At 43.2% G+C, this 24,076-nt stretch overlaps 1 protein-coding gene across 1 annotated transcript in view; it reads right to left on the bottom strand.

Annotated features, from left to right (window-relative positions):
* LOC146685306 (rab3 GTPase-activating protein catalytic subunit-like) overlaps positions 1-20,990 on the bottom strand; it is a 28,080-nt gene extending 7,090 nt beyond the window's left edge. Inside the window, exons 1-12 of the mRNA XM_085442379.1 lie at positions 20,973-20,990; positions 20,817-20,884; positions 8,562-8,727; positions 7,472-7,571; positions 4,908-4,989; positions 4,655-4,723; positions 3,627-3,700; positions 2,820-2,912; positions 2,507-2,679; positions 2,323-2,410; positions 1,810-1,898; positions 1,559-1,666 (exon numbers count right to left, since the gene is read on the bottom strand). Of these exons, the coding sequence (XP_085298505.1) occupies positions 1,559-1,666; positions 1,810-1,898; positions 2,323-2,410; positions 2,507-2,679; positions 2,820-2,912; positions 3,627-3,700; positions 4,655-4,723; positions 4,908-4,989; positions 7,472-7,571; positions 8,562-8,727; positions 20,817-20,884; positions 20,973-20,990 (1,128 nt within the window). The remainder of the gene's footprint in view (positions 1-1,558; positions 1,667-1,809; positions 1,899-2,322; positions 2,411-2,506; positions 2,680-2,819; positions 2,913-3,626; positions 3,701-4,654; positions 4,724-4,907; positions 4,990-7,471; positions 7,572-8,561; positions 8,728-20,816; positions 20,885-20,972) is intronic.
* Positions 20,991-24,076: the final 3,086 nt, after the last annotated feature.

Genomic DNA, 24,076 nt, shown 5'->3' with positions numbered 1-24,076 from the left:
AATCATTAATGAATCAATGAATAAGCGATTCTGTACTGTACAGGAGAGACGGCACGGAGGAGATCAACAATAGTCTGCAGCCAATCAGGACGCAGAACACAAAGCGCTGTGATTCATCCGTGAAGCGCACACCTCTCCAGCGTGCCAGACGCCATCGAATGTGAGCATTTGCCCACACAAGTCTGTTACGGCGACGAGCTGGAGTCAGGTCAAGACCCCGATGAGGACGACGGGCATGCAGTTGAGCGTCCCTGAGACGGTTTCTGACAGTTTTTGCAGAAATTGTTTGGTTGTGCAAACCAATTGTTCCAGCAGCTGTCTGGGTGGCTGGTCTCAGACGATCTTGGAGGTGAACCTGCTGGATGTGGAGGTCCTGGGCTGGTGTGGTTACACGAGGTCTGCGGTTGTGAGGCCGGTTGGATGTGCTGCCATATTCTCTGAAACGCCTGTGGAGACGGCTTATGGTTGAGAAATGAACATTCAATGCACGGGCGACAGATCTGGTTGACATTCCTGCTGTCAGCATGCCAATTGCACGCTCCCTCATTGCTTGTGGCATCTGTGGCATTTTGCTGTGAGACAAAACTGCACATTCCAGGGTGGCCTTTTGTTGTGGGCAGTCTGAGGTACACCTGTGCACTACTCATGATGTCAGATCAGCATCCTGATGTGGCACACCTGTGAGGTGGGATGGATTATCTCAATATAGCAGATGTGCCCACTACCACACATTTGGACTGATTTGTGACCACTGTTTGGGAGGGATGGTTATATTGTGTATCTGGAATGAATTTTAGGTCTCTACGTCCATCCCATGGGGAATGGGAGCAGTAACAAAGGTGTTGCGTTTATATTTTTGTTGAGTGTATGTAAGCTCTGCTCCAGTGTAATGCATAGGTACAACAATATGCTTTATCTTTAATATAGTTTGGTCACAAAAGACCAAAACTGAACTCTTTGAAGGCTGTAAACACACCATGTTTGGGTGGCTTCACCCCAAAAACACCACAGCAACACTGAAGTCTGGAGGCGGGAGCATCATGGGGGGGCTGTTTATTCAGCGTACAGCACTGAGACATTAAACATAACTCCAGGAAGGATGAATGGAGACATTGTTGATTAGAATCTGCTGCCATCTACCAGGATGATGAAGATGAAACAAGGATGGATGTTTCAGCAAGACCATGATCACAAACACAGCCAATGGAAACGGTTGGTTTCAGAGAAATCAAGTAAAGCTGCTGGAACGGCCCAGCCAATCACCTGAGCTGAATCTGTGGGAAGGATCCACGGAGCATTCGGGATTTATAGACTGTTTGTGTGGTGAGTGGGTCAAAGTCATGAGCAATGATGGGACTGGTTTCTCCATACAGACGCTGCCATGAACTGTCATCACCAACATTTGTATAAAGTAATAAATAAATGTCCCTGTGTCACTTTGTATTATTACACAACTTCATCTGTGGTTTGATTCCTTTGCACGTCTGGATTGGAAGTGTTGTTACCGACATCTGGTGATAATTTCACATCAAAGCACCTTTAGAAATATATTTACTTAGAGAACAGCCCGCAGCCCACCGTAGTAATAGTTGAACAGACACACACACAGAGCCAGACGGTAGGTCAGACTGTCACTGGGGGCCGACTTCAGCTGGTGGAAAAGGTTCTACAACGAGGGAAAAGACCATGAAATCAATAAAAATCCTGACAAAGTACTGACAGCACTGAGCCTGTCTTCACTCTGAAACTTATATTGGACCTGACCTGAGTGTAACCTTGAGTGTGCGAGTGGTGAAGAGGCAAACATACATAATCAGAGGTTTTCTCTTGCTCCGATGTCCCACTGGAGTTGGACAGCTGAGTGTTATTCTTACAGTCAGACTTCTCCACAGCAGCATCTGGAAACAGAGACACAAACACAAATAAATAAGTCTGTCATTTAGAAACTCTGTTGTTTTCTAGATGTTAGAAGAATTAAACAAGTGCAGCTCACGTAGTCATCACTTCATGATAAAACACAGGATGCTGATCGCTCAGTGGCAAAAGCAGGATGTGACCAGAAGTAGACAATAAAAATAAGAACGCTGCCTGATATCCTGTTTAAGATGACGCTCTTGTGCTTTACTGAGCTGCTGTCAGATGGGATCAATATCTGTGGCCAGCACTCTAAGACATAAATGCAATTACGGCTGTAGTTTGAAGATTCAAGGCTGTCTTAGCTCGAGCTCGAGCTGCTGAGTGTGACGGGCTCAACAGTAACCAGGAAGGAAAAACTGTTTGTGAAAAGAAGCAGAGGAGCCACATCAGTACGAGTCAAACTACCACACGCTCCGAGGTCTCTGCTGCTCTGAATATCACGCTCACCGTCTCCTAACACGGGATCCACACCTCTTCTGTCAGAATCAGTTTCCTCATAAAATGAGCTGAAACCATTAAAACTCAGTCAAGTATTAGTCAACTCCGACTAGTTAATGCCTTTTAAACAGGTTACATGATTAACTCTTACCAGAAGGACAGAATTGAGTATCTCGGTGTTAAGGGGCGACTCATCGATGCGTCGATGGCGGCGAATGTGCTTCCGGGCACTGTGCACCATGTTGGAGACAGACAGTTTGGAAATGGGCACAGTTGCTGCTGGCTCGGTCAGCTTGGACAAAGCAGAGCTGATATCACTGTTTTCTACAGACGACAAACACATCCAAGAGTTTCTGTTCAATTGCTGAGGCCCGGGTCAGCACAGATGCCCAGATCTCCCAGTAAGCTACGCACGTTTCCAGAATGCAGTATGGTCACTCAACAAGTAAAGCCAGGAACCTGACCTTTGCCCTCATCTTCAGCGTATCCTCTTCCAGGAATCTCCTCTGTACACTCAGTCCTACAGCAGAGTTTAAAGAGCTCTGTCACAGCCTCACCTACAGGGAACACAAACAGTTACTGACCTGATATTTTCTTATTCAAACTTTTCATGAAGCACACGCTTCAGCACAGCGAAGCAGGACAACATCTGTGTAACATTTTCTAAATCATGGACGTGGCAACAAAAGAAAAGTCCACTTTACATCACATGTAAAGTGCTTGGGGCTGTCATGAGAGGCGGGGCACACCCTGGACAGGTCGCCAGTCTGCCGCAGGGCAAACACAGAGACAGACATTCACACCGTGGGAAATTTAGGGCCCCAATGAACCTGTCCCCACTAACTGCATGTCTTTGGACTGTGGGAGGAAGTAGGAGGCCCACACATAGAACAATGAGGAAAAAAAGACACTTTATTTGTCCTTTACTATGTTCTTTCTATCGGTAGCTTGATTACATCCGTCTTATCTGCTGCGTATCATTTGATGCATGAATTTTAGCTTAGAAATAGTTTCCTCTGTGCTGTTTGGACAAAAAACAAAGCCATAAAAAGTCTTCACACATCACACAACAATGTGTATGTTTGTAATGGATCCAAGTGTATTAGCAACCAGAAAAATACAACATTAAGGTCAGTGCACTTAATGCACTGACCTTAATGTTGTATGTAGCGGTGTGTTTGAAATCTGTACTGACTAGTAAAACCTCTGTGGTCTGCCCCAAAGCATCATGGTCTCTGTCCCCGAGTGTCCCACTGATCAGCTTAACTTACCCAGTAAACACTGAGGATTTTCAGCCGTCCTGACTCGAACTGACCAGTGAGGAGCTTGAAGAGGGTCGAGGTCACTGTTGGGTGATAAACAGAGTAAACAGTAGAGGAGAGTTTCTGATACACTTTTAGTTAAAGGGTTTTTATAAGTAATGAGTCATGTTTGATTACATGTGACGTAGTCCTTCACCAGTAATCAAGATAATTACACATGTAAGCATTTCCTTATGTCACACTCAGTTTGTCCCTTCATGCTTGTTAGACCTGTGCCAGCTCTGTTTGGGCCTTACAATCAAACCCATGTACGTTTACCCTTTTAATAAACTGCTCCACCCATTTCCTACTTTACGAGTGAAATATGAAGCAATGCAGTGTGTACACGGATGCAACACTCAGTGCTCAGCGCAGCGTTTTGTGTGCTATAGTGCAAGTGAACAGCTCACTCCCATCAAAGCTTTTCCATTGGATCGTTAACACAAACACCAAATGTCAGGAGGACATGCGCCTCAAACTGGAGTTGTCTTTCTAGCCCGGGTACCTCATCACTCAGTGTGGTGCACTTTAGCCCACGCTAGCATCAGCTGTGGTCACTGGCTGATTAGTGCTGGTTTCTATGGGTTCAGATTGTGGTCATTTGTACTTGTAAATCAAATGTGTAGTTGTGAGCTTTGTAACCTTGTAAGCCAGAATATCTGAAGATTTCATGTTTGTGCATCTACAGATGAGAATTTGTGTGTTTGTAAAAAATATTTACACGAGTTACAATTTTTTTTTTGTTAAGGTCGTCTTACAGACACAAAGCAACAAACTGTGTGTAAAACTCTGCGCTCAGGTCCCCTGGCAGTGTGTGAGTTTGAACTCACAAGTACAAAATATTTATGACCACAATTTGAGCCCATCGGTTTCCTCGTGGCTCAGCTGGTGACACAGTTGCAGTGAGGCTGAGTGTTGCGAGGTAACAAAACGAACTAGCTGGTATATTGCAGCTGCTCTTAGTACAGTACACCAGAACACTGCACACACAGCCTTACCTGTACACGTCATTATCCACAACTATGCCTTCAATAAGATGAGGCCAGGTTGTTGCGAGATGAAGTTCACTACAAAAGTGAAAAACAGAAACACAGTAACAGCAAACAAAGTAAGTCTTCCTCAGACCCACAGATAAGGATGATGATGAAGAGGCTCCAAGACCACGTGATAAGCAACAAAGCCGTCACACCGACTGCTCAGTGTGCAGAAAACATGTGACTGTAATTTTTAGAAAGTATCATCAGTTTTTACCTTATTGGCTCCTCACAGGCACCGAATGGAAACTTCCCAAACTCCACCCCCCCCACCTCGCCACCAAGGAGCGCATCAAAATCTGCCAGAAAAAACACAAAAAACTGAATAATCGTCCAAACAGCAAAGCAGGCAGTCTGTCACCAGAGCCCACCCAGGGCTTCCTCACAGTCAGGGAGTTCAGTAACACAACCAACCTCTGTTTGTGACACACACACGTAAAACATATTGAACGCATCACCAATTGTCTACATATATTTCTAAAGGTGATGTTCACATGAAATTCTCACTAGATGTTGGTAACAACCCATCCAATCCACACATGCAGAGAAACAACTTTAAACTATACAAACTTTAAATCAAACAATATAACAAATAAACTCGATGTATTGTGAGTCTTTCTACGTACGATGGTGAAAATTCAAAATCCTGCTCCTCACATACAAGGTCTTAAATAAGGCTTTGCCAACTCCAGGCCTCGAGGGCTGGTGTCCTGCAGGTTTTAGATCTCACCCTGGGTCTACACACCTGAATCAAAGGATTAGTTCATTACCAGGCCTCTGGAGAACTTCAAGACATGTTGAGGAGGTGATTTAGCCATTTAAATCATCTGTGTTGGATCAAGGACACATCTAAAGCCTGCAGGACACCGGCCCTCGAGGCCTGGAGTTCGATGCCTGCCTAAATAATCAGGCCCCATCTTATCTTAATGACCTTGTAGTACCATATCACCCTATTAGAGCACTTCGCTCTCACACTGCAGGCCTACTTGTTGTTCCTAGAGTATTTAAAAGTAGAATGGGAGGCAGAGCCTTCAGTTTTCAGGCCCCTCTTCTGTGGAACCAGCTTCCAGTTTGGATTCAGGAGACAGACACTATCTCTACTTTCAAGATTAGGCTTCAAACTTTCCTTTTTGCTAAAGCATATAGTTAGGGCTGGACCAGGTGACCCTGAATCCTCCCTTAGTTATGCTGCAATAGACGCAGGCTGCCGGGGGATTCCCATGATGCATTGAGTGTTTCTTCTTCACTCACTATGTGTTAACAGACCTCTCTGCATTGAATCACATCTGTTATTAATCTCTGTCTCTCTTCCACAGCATGTCTTTATCCTGTCTTCCTTCTCTCACCCCAACCAATCACAGCAGATGGCTCCGCCCCTCCCTGAGCCTGGTTCTGCTGGAGGTTTCTTCCTGTTTAAAGGGAGTTTTTCCTTCCCACTGTCCCCAAAGTGCTTGCTCATAGGGGGTCATATGATTGTTGGGTTTTTCTCTGTATCTATTATTGTACGATACTGTGCAATATAAAGCACCTTGAGGCGACTGTTGTTGTGATTTGGTGCTGTATAAATAAAACTGAACTGAACTGAACAGGTAAAAATATGGCGACATCAGGAGTTTCAGACGGTGAGAGAATGAATCTCGCTGCAAAAGAAATGATGTTTTAAACCCTGCATGTCAACGTCTCCCTGCACACCAAGCAAACATTAAATAAACTGTTTTATAGTCACTGTCTCGACTTGTTTCTGTAATTTGATGTCATCCATTTTTTTTATTTTGCCATTTTTATAAGAACAACAGAGCAGCTTTTTCATTTCAGTCGTTTTATTTTGACTCATGATTTTTTTCTTGACGTCGTTTTTTGTTGCTGTGATCTTTTGATGTTAAAGTCTAGTGTTGACCACAGAAAGAGACTTACTGTGATTATACTGTAATCTGTGAAAATCCTCTGTGTGCAGCTGATGGTTAAAAGAAAACATTTCAGTTCATTCAGATCATTTTTATGTTGACAATAGAAAACCATCCTGAATGGTCGGTTTGAATAAGTGCAAATTTAGATCCTATATGGTTGAAAATAACTTAAACATATCGTGATTTATTTCGTGTTTTGTGATATAGCAAAAAAATATTGTGATATTACATTTTCCTCATATCACCCAGCGCCACCATAGATGTCCATACATGACGTCTAACAATGAAGAATGACACGGGGGAAATGTATTGGACAGAAAGAAAGGTGCAAAAAGACACATTTATGAGTAATTACAGAGCAATCCTGCCACTTAGTGCAAATTAATATCAGCCGGTTCAGTCCCAACTATGGCCTCATTAGCCAGGTTTCACACAAGAAGCGTCTCATGATGGGTAAAACCAACAAGCTCTCTCAAGACCTTTGCACACTTAAGACTGATGGCATCGGCTACAGAAGAACTTCTAAGTTACTGAAGGTTCCAGTGAGCACTGTTGGGGCCATAAACCTGGCGTTGCCCCTGCAGGGTTTTTATTTATTTACGATAAACCAGCCACGACCAAGCGCTCCCCACACGATTTCAGACAGACGAGTGAAAAGACTTATCAGAAGAACGACCTGGAACCAGCAGGTACAATCGTTCCACAGGAAACAACAACATGACCTGCATCACACACACGACTCCTAAAAGCCACTGGCAGGGTTTCTGGATGTCAGCCACTTGCTGACATGTATTTAAAAAAAATGTAATAATTTCTTAATAATAATATTACATTTTTCTATTTGTGTATTAATGACATGACATGTACTGCCTACCTGGAGGCTGCTGTGGCCATGAATACTGCTGCCAGTCTTGGAGCACGTAGGTGAAGCGAATGGCGATGTTGACTGGAGGCAGAGGGAACAGGGAACAACCCTGATGACAACAGGAAGACATCAGCTCATGTTTATGGTAACAAGCTGCAGCATTAATCTCTCTGTACAGGCGTGGATTACACCTCGTCATTGTCGGCTGTTTCTGGGAACATACTGAACACATTTAACCCTCATGTGTGGATGATGACAACATCAATCAGGATTTTTATTCTTCTTTAGGAATGAATATAAGATTTTTGAACTTCATTTTTTAAATGTCCACTTAGGTGGACAACATCGGTTTTGACTTATGAAGGGTATGGAGACATCAGTGTGTAGTGTTTCTGTGCAAGTTTACCATCAACACCAACACAAATACAAGAAAACAGCCTTTGAATAGCTGCAGACCACTGTGCATGAAAGGGTTAAACAACGTGATGTCTGGGAATCCATTGTGTTTCCAGGAATAGGAATAAACAAAGTTCAAACAAACTGATCATTAAACCGACATCCACTTCCTAACAGTCTTTATTTTATTCACAAATTAACTCCACAAAAATCCAGAAACCGAATTTACACAGAATTAGACGTCTTCTTCTTCCTCTTCTGTTTTCCCAATGTTCACATAACTAAGCAGTGTGCTGTACTGTTATCAACCTGCTCTTTGACGAACTATTACAAGAATATATTCTTATTATAAGATAAGATGTTTGTGTTATTTTCAAGTTGAATACAGTTTTTGTGTGACTGTCAGAGCACAGCAGGAGGAGGAGGAGGAGGAGAGACTGTACATGAGCAGGAAAAACCAGATGAATAAATGTTTTAGAAAATACATTTACATGCACTTCGTGGATGCTTTTATGATTATTAGTTGCATTTAACAGGATTCACATCGTCCTAAAATCGTCTGGAACAGGATGCTGAGGTGATACTTGTAGAACATGGGTACATGACGCTCTGTGGCTGCACAATTTTAATTTTTCTTTATTAAAAACAAACAAACAACCTTGAAATATGATCCATATAAAGATGTTTGTTCCAGAGCACTTACTATCTTAGATTTGAAGATGTCGAGCAGGCCGGACAGGTGGTTGTACTGCACGGGCGCTCGACGCAGGTGAACGATCTCAAAGTCGGTGCGCACGCCTGGTCCTTTGCACTCTCCGGCATACATCCGCCTCCACTTCTGCTGGATCTGCACAAACATCGGCACCTGACTGAACACAAGATAAACAGCAGAAGGCATTACTAGCAGGATCTCTGGTACACGCCCGACATCCAGCTTCAGTTTCTCTCAACCAGCAACAATCCAGCTAAACTAAACAGTCCGACTGAAACACAGAGCAACAAGCTGCAGAACTGCATTGTACTGGCATGTATGTCAGCACTGTCACTGCACGGACCACTGAGTGCTACACAGACTGGTTTTAATATGTTGTGTTCATTGGCGTAATCTGGGGCTGCAGCAATTCATCACTTCTAAAAAAATCCTCCAAACCCATTCTTTGCTGCGATGCAGCGATGCAGCGATGCAGCGATGCAGCGTGCTCTGTAGCACAGACTTGTTCAACGATGTAAACGTGTGTGAGGGATAGGTCAGTAGGTAGAGTGGCTGCCCCGGGATCAGAAGGTTGGGGGTTTGAATCAAGTGAAAAGCTAAGCTGAGGTACCCCTGAGCAAGGTCCCTACACGTCTGCTACCCACCAGCTCGATAGCTAGCCGGGAGCTCGAGGGTCACTGAAGCCGCAGAGAACGGCACAACTCCCGGCACATCATATTCAGATCACCGCAGACTTTCGCTACTCAGGTTAAACGTGATATATAAGTCACTTAGACAACCTAAAAATGTTATTGTTGGACTTTTTTCAGTGTTTTATTTGTTCGTGAGTAAATCGGTTTGGCTGAGATTAAAGTTATTAGATTAGATAAAATAAAACTTTATTAATCCCCCAGGTGGGTTCCTCCTTGGTTTTCACACAGCTGAATAAACGTCAAACAGAAAACTGATTAAACAGAAGTGTGAGATGGTCGAGAGTTTACTCCAGTGTCCTGTTATATTTTAGACAGCAAGGAGCAGACGGCCGAGTTTATTAAACTCCACCGAGACAGCGGTGACGCTAATCCGAAGGCGAGACCGTCCAATTTAACAGCCGTTTACTTCCGGCCTACCCGACCTTCTCAGGACCCGGCCCACATAGACCGCGAAGGCCGGGTCCTCAGGAGGATGCAGCCCATGAATTTGGACACGACCACTGACATGTTACAAAACAAACTCACATCGCTATCAGCAGCCATGTTGTTGCCTTTGGCTGCCTGATCGGTTCAGGAAATTAGGATGTTTTTCTACGCATGTGCGAAAAGGTGGTCGCTTCCTCTATAGTTCTTTCACAATAAAATAAAACAAACAAATTCTAAATTCATCCATCCATCTTCATCCGCTTTATCCGAGGCCGGGTCGCGGGGGCAGCAGCCTAAGCAAAGAGGCCCAGACCTCCCTCTCCCCAGCCACCTCCTCCAGCTTATCCGGGGGAATACCAAGGCGTTCCCAGGCCAGCCGAGAGATATAATCTCTCCAGCGTGTCCTGGGTCTGCCCCGGGGCCTCCTCCCGGTGGGACATGCCTGGAACACCTCACCCAGGAGGCGCCCAGGAGGCTCCAATCTCTAAGGGAGAGGCCAGCCACCCTTCGGTGGAAGCTCATTTCTGCCGCTTGTATCCGCGATCTCGTTCTTTCGGTCACTACCCACAGCTCGTGGCCATAGGTGAGGGTAGGGACGTAGATCGACCGGTAAATGGAGAGCTTCGCTTTTACACTCAGCTCCCTCTTCACCACGACGGACCGGTGCAGCGTCCGCATTACTGCAGCTGCAGCCCCAATCCGTCTGTCGATCTCCGGCTCCCTTCTCCCATCACTCGCGAACAAGACCCCGAGATACTTGAACTCCTCCACTTGGGGCAGGAACTCATCCCCGACCCGGAGTGGGCACTCCACCCTTTTCCGGCTGAGAACCATGGCCTCAGATTTGGAGGTGCTGATCCTCATTCCCGCTGCTTCACACTTGGCTGCGAAACGTTCCAGTGCGAGCTGGGTGCATTGTGTGCCGGGTGGCGGCCAGGAGCGGAGGCCCTGGCGGACTGACCCCCGGCTGCCAAGACTGGCAATAGGGACAATTCTAAATTCAATTCAATTTTATTTGTGTAGCGCCAAATCACAACAACAGTCGTTGTGCAAAACTCATTCAGGCATTTGATGACAGGTTTCAAGATGTGAAGAATATCCAAAAGGAACTGGAGATGTTTGCTACGCCGTTTAATGTGCAACCATCTGTGCCAGACACTTTCCAAGTGGAAATAATTGGGCTGCAAAACAACTACGAGCTCAAAGCTAAGTATAACAGCCTCTCTCTGCTGGACTTTCACAAACTGTACGTTCATGCTGAGGCTTTTCCCATCCTGGCGAGACATGCCCTGAAATTTGCATCTCTGTTTGGGACAACGTACCACTTTGAACAGGTCTTTTCAAAACTGACTCTTGCAAAGAGGCGCTTCCACTCAAGACTAACTGAATCAAACTTGAAAAAGCAGCTTCGAGTGGCATCATCATCATCACTGCCAGCTGACATCAGACACCTCGCCAAAAAGAAACAGTTCCAGCCATCTCATTAGGTGAGTCTGATGAGCAGAAATGCAGCAGTAACACAGCAGCAGCCCAAGCAGAGAAGCCTCCTCCAGCTTGTCCGGGGAACGCCAACCCATTCTCAGACCAGCCAAGAGATGTTAATATAAGCAATTAGCAGGGTGTGTCAAAGAGTGAACAGAACATCGCCGAGTCAGCTGACAGCTCCATAAAACGTGTTTCCTACAGCAGCAAACAGGCTTCAAGAAGTGACAGTAAGGAGAGGTGTCAAGATCTGTGGGCCAGTCAGCCTCTTGTGTAAAGGACACAGTGATGCTGAAGTCATAGAGGCTGTGGTCAGGTCAGTCAGCCCAGGTTTCAGTATTCCTGACATGCCTGAGATAAAAGGACCTCACTCCCCGTTAGTTAAAGGAAATATTGAAAGCTCATCAAAAAACTGCTGACTTAACTCTTTGTGCTTGCATTGGCTCTCAGGAAGGCATCAGTGCAGCACCGTACCAGTGACAGTGAGGAAAGCTGCTCATCATTGGTTATGGCTCAAGAACTGCTCCAAAATCGAATTACCACCTCATTCCTGAAAAGCAGGCAGTTTATGAAAGATTTTGAGAATATATCAGTGATTCTTGAGATAAGGGACAAAACATGTCCAAAGTTTCTGTCAACACCATCAGATTTTTTAAAAAGTACAAAAAAATCAGGAATTATTGTGGGTAACTTACACTGTGAGGACCCCTTTACCACTTCCTGTTTGATACACATGCCATGAGGTCACTGCTCTGGTGAGTTTTTTTAATTTTTATTTCATTTATTGCATACCTTTCTGATAAAACTCTGTGTCACAACCATAGTGCATCAACACCACAGTAGAGGCCATAAGCAACTGATGAACAACAAGATGGCGTCTGTCAGAAAAACGTGCTATGAGAGAAAGTAGGGTATTTTGTCAGCACCATCAGGATTTTTGCCTGACGGTGTTGACCCTTTTTCTAATGATTTTGGCAAATGTCACAAAAGTGTCCTATTCACTAATTATATTAAGTTATTTTTATTACTATTTCAGTCATATTACTTCCTGTGCATTTTACTGATATTTCTGCTTTACAGATGTGTCGAATATTATGGAATTTGCCTGATCTTGAATCTCATAGTTAATGTATACTTTATTAATCCTGTAGGAAAATGCTTAGTCCTCTGCATTTAACCCATTTACTCAGTGAAGCAGTGGGCAGCTACCAATCCATGACCCGGGGAGCAGTGTGTAGAGACGGTACCTTGCTCAAGGGTATCTCAGGATAGCCACTGTTTGGTGGATTTGAACCCCCAACAGGGCTCTAGAGTGCGACCAAATTTTTCAGTGGTGCGACTAAAAAAAAATATTTGGTTGCACCTGTGCGACCAACTGTTCGGGTAGCAAAAAAAAAAAAAAAAAAATCTGCAACCTTCCCTGTGGTCAACAACAGACACACATTTTGTCCCTATCGTGGACTAAACCAATCAGAGATAGTAAGGGGCGGGACCTCTCTGATTGGCCGTGGTCCAGTTGAAAGTGCAGGTGGAAGTGGGAGGTGAGTAGCTTGAATAAAGCGATATCAATTCATTAAATCCTGAATCGACTTTTAAATATAACTGTGTTTTGCCAGAAACGCCAGATTCTCAGATTAAAGCTCACAAAACCAGTTCAACAACAACCAAACAGCAAATCAGAGCAGGTACACGGACTCCACACAAAGACGTAAACACAGAGCGGACCCGACGCATCAGAATTAACTTTGTCTTTCTCGGCTTTCTCACCCGACGGCCCGTAGACGGACACGCTGTCGGAGCTTAGCGAATCTGATGCGTCCGGTCCGCGATGTGTTTACGTCTTTTTGCGCTGATTCTGAGCTGCAGGTTTTGTCTCTCTCCAACCAAAATTCACCGAGCTGAATTTTGCTGTTTTGCTTCCACGACTATTAAAATCACATCCATGCACAGCTAGCTCTCTCTCTATCTCTCTCTGTACTTCAAGAACAGTTTCCCGTCTCCAATCTCTGTTTTCTGTATTATTTATTCGCTTATTACCCACCAGTCTACCGTTGTTTACAGTGCTGTCGGCTACTGTCTTTTTCTTCAAGAAAGCCCATTTTTTCTGTTGTTCAGTACTGAAGAAATTTAAACTTTATATGCAGAACATTGTAGAATATTTTTAAGGTTATCTGCTATAAAAAGCCAGACCAGGAAAATCTCCTTCATGTTTTTCTGTGTTTTATTCTCAGTTACTTTCACACAAAGGAATCTGCTGTGATGTTCACAATTCTGATGAAGTCAGTACTGATAAATGATCAGAATTATAATATTTCTGACTGTCTGAGGCTAAGTTGAATCGAATCGGGACTTTGAAAACCGGAATCGAATGGATTATAGAAATCAGTGATGATACCCAGCCCTAGTGAGCAGCCTGGGCACGACAGAAGTGGATGTAGCTGTAACAGGAAAAGAACTATTGCTAACTTTTCTGTTAAGTTAAGGCCTGATCCTTCTGAAATTCATAGCCAGTGCTCTGACACGGTGTCATCAATCTTTGAATGCTGAAAAAGCACAGTGTATCCAGAAAAACACATTATATTATATAAATTATTATAAAACTTGTGTGCGCCTAACTTTTGTGCCGGTACGCGTACGCCCATGGCAAAAAGTTAGTCTAGAGCCCTGCCCAACGATCATGGGGCAAACACTATCTACTGAGCTATCTCTGCCCCGAGAGCTGGTCTTTTAAGTGATGATGTATGAACCCTGCTTTCGGGTCCAAACTACTCTGTGTTTATTAAGGCTGTTGTGTTTTAACATGTTTTTATTCTTTTTTATCTTGTTCTATTTAATCTGAACAAGCCCCTAAAAACAGTCAGTGATCACTGTCAGCCTAACCATCGGGAACCCTCACGTTAACTTTTATCAAGTGGAAAAAAGTTTCACTGTGTTTATGTTACGCTAACATAGCTGTGTTGCTAGCAATCACGTAGCACATCATTATATACCAGCTAGTCCAACATCAGTAACCCTACAAACGCCAGTGCTGTTTAGTTTTGACTTCATTTATGTTGGAAGTGATAGCAGAGCTGGTGTTAAGGTGGAAACCGGCGAGCTAACTTCTAACTCTGTTAAATTTCATATATTCTGTTTTCATGGATGCCTGGATGTTACACCTGGTAAAACAGCCACACTGATCATTTTATTAAAGATGAAAGAATTTAGACAGTTTGTAACTCTCAGTGATGCCGCAGAGTTCCTTTGACTTTGGGATCTGCAGCGGAGTTTGGACCTGGAAACGGCTAATGACATCAGACTTAAAGACCGGATAGCATTTCTGTTGCTTAATACATATTTGTGTTGTGAATATTCATCCTTAATATGTGTAAATGCATATGCTTCAGAAAAATTATAGCAATTACAAAATGGTACATTTCAGGCTAGAATAGCAAAGAGGAAGCTGTCAGTAGAGGAACAAAAGAGAAGGAACAGGGATGATCAAAAAATAAGTAGAGAAAAAATTAACAGCCAGCCTGAGTTTCTCATAAAGGGAAAGATGGAGAAATAGAGTGAAAGAGGGAAAAATAAAGAACATCAGTGATCTGAAAGGAAGAGAAAAAAAGGCAGAAGAGAAGGTTTTGGAAACAAGCACAGAGAGTCAAAAGGAGAGAAAGTCCAGCAGCGTCTAAACACACAACCACAGAGAACTTTAGGAATCAAGGAGCAGTAGGCAGCTACTTGCTGGTGAACTATTAAGATGTAGAACTTGACATGTGCAAAAACAGAATTGTTATGATGTGTCTTGTGATATTACAAAGGTTGTTAAGGTTTAATGGTCATTTTGAAAGAAATAATATCCTGTTTTCTACTCATGTGTCACCACTTGTCAACTCCATAATATGGATTTTTTGTTTATTTTTCTGTTTTGAAGAACCATATATTTTCCTCCCTCATGATCTTCCAATAAAAATACGTAATTTTCTAAATAAATATGTAATTTTCACGCTGCTAAATATGATCGTTTCTTATGGAGATTAAATACAAGCTTCTGAAAATATGTATGACTGTAACTCTAATAATCCATGCATCCATCCATCCATTCGCTTCCGCTTATCCTTTTCAGGGTCGCGGGGGGCGCTGGAGCCTATCCCAGCTGTCATAGGGCGAAAGGCGGGGTACACCCTGGACAGGTCGCCAGTCTGTCGCAGGGCCAACATACAGGGACAGACAACCATTCACACTCACATTCACTCGCACATTCACACCTAGTGGCAATTTGGATTATCCAATTAACCTATCCCCACAAGCTTCATGTCTTTGGACGGTGGGAGGAAGCCGGAGTACCCGGAGGGAACCCATGCAAACACGGGGAGAACATGCAAACTCCACACAGAAAGACCCCGGCCTGATGTTGGAATTGAACTCAGGACCTTCTTGCTGTGCGGCAACAGTGCTAACCACCGTGCTGCCTAACTCTAATAATAAAAAGCCAAAACAATCTTACTTTTAAATGTGGTATAATTACTTTGAAAACATATGTGCATAAACAGTAGAACAGAGAAGCTGGTAATAGTCAAAATAGCTGAAACAACTTAATTTAAAATATATATTTTTACATTTCTTTGTGTCTGATGGTGTTGACTAAAACCTTGCACTTCTCCAGCAAAAACATGATTAAAAATTGTTACACCTGGCAGATTGTACCAAAACAAGGTGAGACAGCCAAAACTTTGTGTAACAATTATATGTAAATATGTCTTTAAGAGAGTAAAGAGAGGTTAGTTTATTTTGGAGTAGAGCTCCATTTATTAAGAAAAATTAAAAAAGACAGGAACACTCTTTAGAGGTTTGTGGGTGGCTCTCAAAAGAGCCGTTGTGGGGAAGTCACTCAGACTTCAAACAGGCTACTCCTTTGGTTGCCAAGACACGGCTCCCTCCGCCGAGAAGTGGGCCATGAACTTCTCCCCCACCAGGACAGCCTCTCTGGAGGAGTTGTTTGCTGCTACACGACCCAGGCCTTGCAACGGCTCCACCACAGTAGGTGCCACACCCCTCACAGCAGGTGCCACACCCCTCACAGCAGGTGCCACACCCCTCACAGCAGGTGCCCCTCTCTTGTCCAAACAGCACAGAAAATTGTGGAGAACACACGTTGCCTTCACACACACTTCTCCGCAATTTCAGGACGGAGCTCCATGGAGCGCAGATACAACCTCTACTGTGAGGGAGAGAGGGAAGTTCCAGCGCTCCTGGAATCCCTCTGCAATGCACCGCCAGTCTTCAGTTGAAGGCACAGCCATGAAGTCGTCCACTAGACAGTCCCAGATGGACGTCGCTACCTGGGGGGTGATCTGGCTCACCAAGGACACGCCAACTCGAAAACTGAATGCGATGGTCCTGAAGGAGTCCTCGGTGGCAAGGAACCTGGACAAAATGCTGCAGTTACAAAATACATTATTCAAATTCCAAAATACTTTTGTGATGTCAGATTTAAATTACAAAACATAAATCTTACATAAAACCTTTTGTAATTACAAGGATAATTACATGATATATATTAGATATAATCTAAAACAGTCTGCTGGGATTATATACAAATATTCAACTATCCCAGAATTAAACCAGGTCTAAATAAAAAGAAAGGAGTGAGTATCACTACAAAGATTAACCCACAGTGGTCCTCATACCACAGTTTGATATCAGCAAACAGCGAGAGCATACATTGATATGACACCACAGCCATGCTATCATTCAAACACTGATAACGGCATAAATCGAATTACAGTGGGGCAAAAAAGTATTTAGTCAGCCACCGATTGTGCAAGTTCCCCCACCTAAAATGATGACAGAGGTCAGTAATTTGCACCAGAGGTACACTTCAACTGTGAGAGACAGAATGTGAAAAAAAAAATCCATGAATTCACATGGTAGGATTTGTAAAGAATTTATTGGTAAATTAGGGTGGAAAATAAGTATTTGGTCAATAACAAAAATACAACTCAATACTTTGTAACATAACCTTTGTTGGCAATAACAGAGGTCAAACGTTTACTATAGGTCTTTACCAGGTTTGCACACACAGTAGCTGGTATTTTGGCCCATTCCTCCATGCAGATCTTCTCGAGAGCAGTGATGTTTTGGGGCTGTCGCCGAGCAACACGGACTTTCAACTCCCGCCACAGATTTTCTATGGGGTTGAGGTCTGGAGACTGGCTAGGCCACTCCAGGACTTTCAAATGCTTCTTACGGAGCCACTCCTTTGTTGCCCGGGCGGTGTGTTTTGGATCATTGTCATGTTGGAAGACCCAGCCTGGTTTCATCTTCAAAGTTCTCACTGATGGAAGGAGGTTTTGGCTCAAAATCTCACCATACATGGCCCCATTCATTCTGTCCTTAACACGGATCAGTCGTCCTGTCCCCTTGGCAGAAAAACAGCCCCATAGCATGATGTTTCCACCCCCATGCTTCACAGTAGGTATGGTGTTCTTGGGATGCAACTCAGTATTCTTCGTCCTCCAAACACGACGAGTTGAGTTTATACCAAAAAGTTCTACTTTGGTTTCATCTGACCACATGACATTCTCCCAATCCTCTGCTGTATCATCCATGTGCTCTCTGGCAAACTTCAGACGGGCCTGGACATGCACTGGCTTCAGCAGCGGAACACGTCTGGCACTGCGGGATTTGATTCCCTGCCGTTGTAGTGTGTTACTGATGGTGATCTTTGTTACTTTGGTCCCAGCTCTCTGCAGGTCATTCACCAGGTCCCCCCGTGTGGTTCTGGGATCTTTGCTCACCGTTCTCATGATCATTTTGACCCCACGGGATGAGATCTTGCGTGGAGCCCCAGATCGAGGGAGATTATCAGTGGTCTTGTATGTCTTCCATTTTCTGATGATTGCTCCCACAGTTGATTTTTTCACACCAAGCTGCTTGCCTATTGTAGATTCACTCTTCCCAGTCTGGTGCAGGTCTACAATACTTTTCCTGGTGTCCTTCGAAAGCTCTTTGGTCTTGGCCATGGCGGAGTTTGGAGTCTGACTGTTTGAGGCTGTGGACAGGTGTCTTTTATACAGATGATGAGTTCAAACAGGTGCCATTCATACAGGTAACGAGTGGGGGACAGAAAAGCGTCTTACAGAAGACGTTACAGGTCTGTGAGAGCCAGAGATTTTCCATGTTTGAGGTGACCAAATACTTATTTTCCACCCTGATTTACGAATAAATTCTTTACAAATCCTACCATGTGAATTCATGGATTTTTTTTTCACATTCTGTCTCTCACAGTTGAAGTGTACCTCTGGTGCAAATTACTGACCTCTGTCATCATTTTAAGTGGGGGAACTTGCACAATCGGTGGCTGACTAAATACTTTTTTGCCCCACTGTAAATCGGGACTTGATGAGACCCGAGTATCACTAGAAATATTATAAACAGTCGTCTCCGTACCACAGCTTGCTATCAGTAAACACCGACAGCATTCATTGATAGCATAGCACATCCATGTTAGCACAGGTATCAATAAAGGACTACCGTATTAAACACTTTTACTAACCTCAGGGAGATGGACAGGCGCTCTGCAGGTGGGATTGAGCGTCTGTAGTTGGTGTCAAGGCGGGCAATGCTGGGACCAACGCGGGACAGCAGGTCCTCAAACTGGGCGAGTGAAAGACGGTGGTATTGCTGGAATCTGCCGTCATCCAGGCGCAGCTCCTGGAGCAAATGGTGAAACTCACCAAACTGCTCACGCGTCTGGAGGACCTGATGGACCCAGGTACGGCGAGGACGTCCTTAACGCCGCTGCTCTGCTCCTTTTTGGCTCCTACCTTAAAGCACACTGTGCGCTGTCGATCTTACGTGCTGCACAATAATGTTTAACATTTAGTATTTACTGTTATATTCCCATAGATCATCATGGTGTTGTTTATTTTATTGCTCTAGTCTTCTTCTGCTTGTTTTCTTTTTTCTTTCTCAACAGGTGATCCAGGAAAAAAAAAAAATAAGACCCCAACGTATTAGCCAGAGGTCCCTTTACTACGGTTCGGAGCCGCGGACCTGTTTTATTTACGAGATCACTGCAAAAAGTGCAGCCTTACCTAATGTGCACCTACTGTTACTCATTTATATTAAGATTTAAACATCTAGTTGGTGTTGGTATGGAGAGTAACCTTCGGTAATAGTAATAAATCACACAGCAATAGGATATTCATGTAGTTGTAAAGTATTCAGAATATGTTACTTCTATTATCTTTGGTGGAATACATTTTAAAATTAACACTGTCAACAGGTTAGCACCTCATACCACAGTGCAGCAAAGCAGTCTCATGAGCGCTGGGAAGGACACTTAAGGACACTTTAAGGAAAACTTAAACTGAAAGCGAGCCTTTATTTGGGCTGATGCAGAAGGGAGTAGACAAAACATAACAGGGACTGAGACTGCAACTAACCAAAAACCTAAACTGGAAAAACACTAACCTGACTGAAAGGCATAACTATGATCACTGTGAACAGAATGCTGTGCAGATGCATGGAAACTGTGAACCAAGTGGCGTGACGAAAGAGACATGAACATGACCTGCACGGAACCTCATCGTGCGGCTGCATGAAAAACAACATAAACCAAATGGCAAACATGAACTGCACAGAATCCTGAAAAACACTTAACTTGACCGGGGGGAAGTACACAGACGACGCGACACAGACTGTATGAAACACAGAGACTAAATACACATGAGGGATGATCAGGGGAAGTGGCCACACATGGGAGCACAGCTGACACACATGAACCTAACGACAGGACAGGAGAAATGAAACTGAATACACTAACATTGAATACAGACTTTCAAAGTAAAACAGAAAACATGGAGATTAGACGTGACATGAACTTGACAAACAAAGAAAACTTGGACATGAAACATGGCAGAATGTAACTAGATAAACCGAAATGAAACTAGACTAAAAAGAATAACAAAACACCAAGAAACTCAGAATACTGGGTCACATGACCCAGGGCCATGACAATACGGAGGTGTTATCAGCTCAGTATTGAACAAGAAATATTAATGCTTCAAATTATTTGTCCTAAAGGATGCAAGCTATACAGAGTACTGCACATGTGACTTTGTGAACATAACTCATTAAATATAATTCGGACAGTTTTTTAACCTGAATATTTGCAACAAACAAAAAATATACAGAGTCAGTGCTAAAAAAATAATCAGAGGAAAAAATTAACATTTTAACTTAAGCTGCCAAGCGGAAGTAGTTGGTTTCAGTACATAAGTATCGGGCTTTGCTATTTAATCCGTAGCTATTGACTAATGAGGGGTTACTGAAGTGCCAGGTTTTTAAAAGTTGGCGTTAATGTCGTTCCACATGTGGAAAGCGACAGAAAACATGCTGCTGTTTGCACATATTTAATAATCAGCTCTGCACAGGAGCAGAAGCAGAGTCCAGCCTGTTGCTCTTACAGTATAATACTCATAAAGAAAGTACAGTAACCGTGGTTAGTCACTGAGCAGCCCGGTGCGTTTCTTTAGTCAGGGTAAATTCATTCACCTGCACGGGTTAGCTAAACGAACTTTACAAAACAAGTTTCCCCGACAGCCGAGTGCTCACCTAAGGACCTAAGTTACGGATTAGCTTACACACACATTTAACTTACCGAAAATAATACGGTGGGGCCTCAGGTCCTCCTGTCTGGTAGTCCAATTTACTGAAGAACACCTCAGGCTGTCACTTTGAAATAGCCGGTAATGTAAACGCTGGACCTCTCAGCATCTGCCATTCCCGAACAGACACATGCAAGTTTGTCCGTGACCGCAGCCGCGCTGTACATTTATTTCAGTTTCAATATTTTTTTCAGTTTCAATATTTTTTTCGGTTTCATTTCAAGGTGGCATCGTTCTGATCCCATACACACACAAATCCTGATTTACAAGTACAAAATATTTATGACCACAATTTGAGCCCATATACTCTCTCTACCACAGCTGCCTTTGAACTTGCCTGGCCAGGTCTGAGTCCAGCTTTGCTACTCCTGCCAGGTCACATGACACAGGGGTGTGCTCTGATGTCAGCAGGCAGGTCAGTGGAGCCCTCTGGTGGTGGATATATGGCAGTGAAACAGGAGGAGGCCTGAGAACAGACAGCAGGCTTAACTAGCAGGACAAAGTAGCATGTAGTACTTGAAGGAGTCATCACAGCCAATCAGCTCTCAGGAAAATGGAACATCACATAAATATTTCTCTTCTTTGATTTTCATCAATGTATTTCCTTTGATAGATTTTCCGTCAACACTTCTGCTTGATTAGAAGCTCATAGGCAGTTCCTGTCACTCTACAATAAAACAATGTAAAGGCTGCCCTCTCACTAGCTGACACAAGTAAACTGTGCTAAGATGCCCTACATGGACTAAGGTTCTTGGCCACACACATATAGATTTGCTTGGCTGTAGAAATCCATGCCATGAAGCTCCCAGCGCACATTTTTGATGCTTCTGTCTGTGGCAGAGCAGGTTTGGAGCTCTGCAGAGCCTTGGTGACTTTTACTGACTATGCACCCCTACCCATTTATTATGGGTAGGGGTGCATAGTCAACAAAATAGTCAACAAAATATGTAATTTGACATATTTTGTTGTTTTGTGTGTGTGTTTGTCTGTGTGAAGTTTTGATGTGTATGTGAAAAACACAATTTTGAAAACACTGGAAAAAGACCTCAAGACATGTTTTCCTTTACTTTCTATGAAACAAAAATTCCCACCAAGGCTTTTCAGTGTGAAATTTAGTGTATAGAAAATACCTGTGCCAGGTTGTCTCCATCTAGTGGTGAACATGGCCTCACCACTACATCAGGTGAGCTTTTCACTGTGCACAGTGACACAAAAGTCATTTAACAATTTTAAAAAAAGCAATGTTACAGATTCAGTAAGAACTGAAGTTTATCATAATCCTTCAAGTTTCACTCAGTAACAGCAGCTTTTTATTATTGGCTATATTTTAGAGTCACATTTATATGAAATGTCAAACAATCACAGAGTGACACTGAACTAAACAATCAATGCCATGTGAGTTGTTCTTGTTTGTTCTTTATCTCGGATTTATTGTAAGCAGCGGGAGTAGAAGCTAAAGAAAAATAGTAAAGATATGAATGAATCTCTGCTCTTACAGCTTTTATTGTGCCATAATGTCTGCTTTGAAACCGTCCTCTTGCTCGTCTCTTGGATGCTCACCTCTTCTTCACCTGTTCCTTTCACCAAACTGCTGCACTCTCGTTCTCTGCTCTCGCCTCCTCTTCTGATTATAATTAGATGCAGTCAGCATGTGCCAAACAAACTCCCCCCAAATCGATCATGTTTGATATGATGATGACGTTTTTAACATCTTATTTATGCACTTGTTGGGTGGGAAAGAGTAAACAAAGATGGGGCATAGAAGCAGAACTGAGTCCTACGTGTGGAGGGACAGTAACTGTGTGTGTATATGTAAGCATTTAAACACTGCAGAGAGTCAAATTAACAGTAACACTATTTTGTCTAAGTCCGCCATTGTAGAAATTCATTTCACCGAAACAATAACATGGCGCACAATGTGACAATAAACGTATAAAACACAAATTCTTACCTAGCAGGAGAATAAATAATCAGTATTTTAAGGCTACTGCATGTATAGATGTCACTGCTGGCTCACATAAGCTAGCTCTGAGACCCGCCAGAGTTTACGCCACAGTTGACTGTCGCGAAAGAGTCGTAAATCACCGGCATTGTAAAACTTAAAATGATTCCAGGGCATGTTATAAAACACCCAATAGATGTACTGGATATTAAACGGTATCAAACGACTAAATGAACACAGGGTTACAATTACATGCTCACGTCGTCACATCGAGAGTTTATTCATTAATCATCAGAGTTCAACAATGTTACATCCAGTTGAAAACAGCTTCACTAACGCCAGCAAAACAGGCTAACAGTATATAAGAGCACAAAAACAGCCGTGCTTATCGACAGCTCGACATATCCTCAACAACTCACCTCAGTATGTGTAACCCGTTCATGTGTTACGCCTGTTGTTCTTGCGTTGTGTTCTGGCGTGAAAGTAAGAGGCAGGAGACAGTACTGGGTCTTTGGCTCTTTACTGCACATCTGCAACACAGAAACATGTGTCTGATCTGTGTGTGTCACGCGACTGCCAGTACACCTCTCCTCCGGCCATGCTGAAAGGAGCTGTGTCTGCAGCTTCATTAACACTACAATAATATAATGAATCAAATACAACAAATTGTTTTAAAACATTAACTTAAGCTCTCAAAAACAAAAAGCACAAAATAAATAATATGTCACTGAAAAAACATCAAAAACAACTTATAAGAACAATAAACAAAATAATTCAAAAACAAATAAACAGTCAGATAAATACAATTCAATAACCAGGACCCAATATTCTGGTACTTATAGTTCAAACATTATACTTCAGTACAATTATATTAATAACCGCCATCTAACAGGCAGTACAACACTGTACTTATAAAAACAATGACTGAAAGACTGCATCTCCAAAACATAAGAACATCTCCATACCTGCAACACAGAAATATGTGTCTGATCTGTGTGTGTCACGCGACTGCCAGTACACCTCTCCTGACGAAGGAAAAAAGAGTGCATGCTGTTAAAAAAAGACTGCCGCGAGTAGCCGCTAGCAATCAGGCTAACTTAGCATGCTAGCATTTTAGCTGCGTTCTCGGCTAAAACTCATTATAAGTGTATATTAGTGAACTCCGCCCTCCACAAAACTTATCCCGAATGAGTCTCTTAATGACAAACAAAAACGCGGCGGTTTGGCTGTATTCACATTGCAGCTTGGGATCTGAACAAACTTTAATTAGCTGAGAGCAACGTGGCAGTGACTTACCTCCGGCCATGCTGA

The sequence above is a fragment of the Copadichromis virginalis genome, linkage group LG19 (assembly GCF_057382275.1).
Source record: "Copadichromis virginalis isolate Kocher_CV1m ecotype Utaka linkage group LG19, C_Virginalis_male_GT1.1, whole genome shotgun sequence".
NCBI lineage: Eukaryota > Metazoa > Chordata > Actinopteri > Cichliformes > Cichlidae > Copadichromis > Copadichromis virginalis.
The sequence above is the reverse complement of the archived record's forward strand: the minus strand, read 5'-3'. Positions and strand labels throughout refer to the sequence as shown.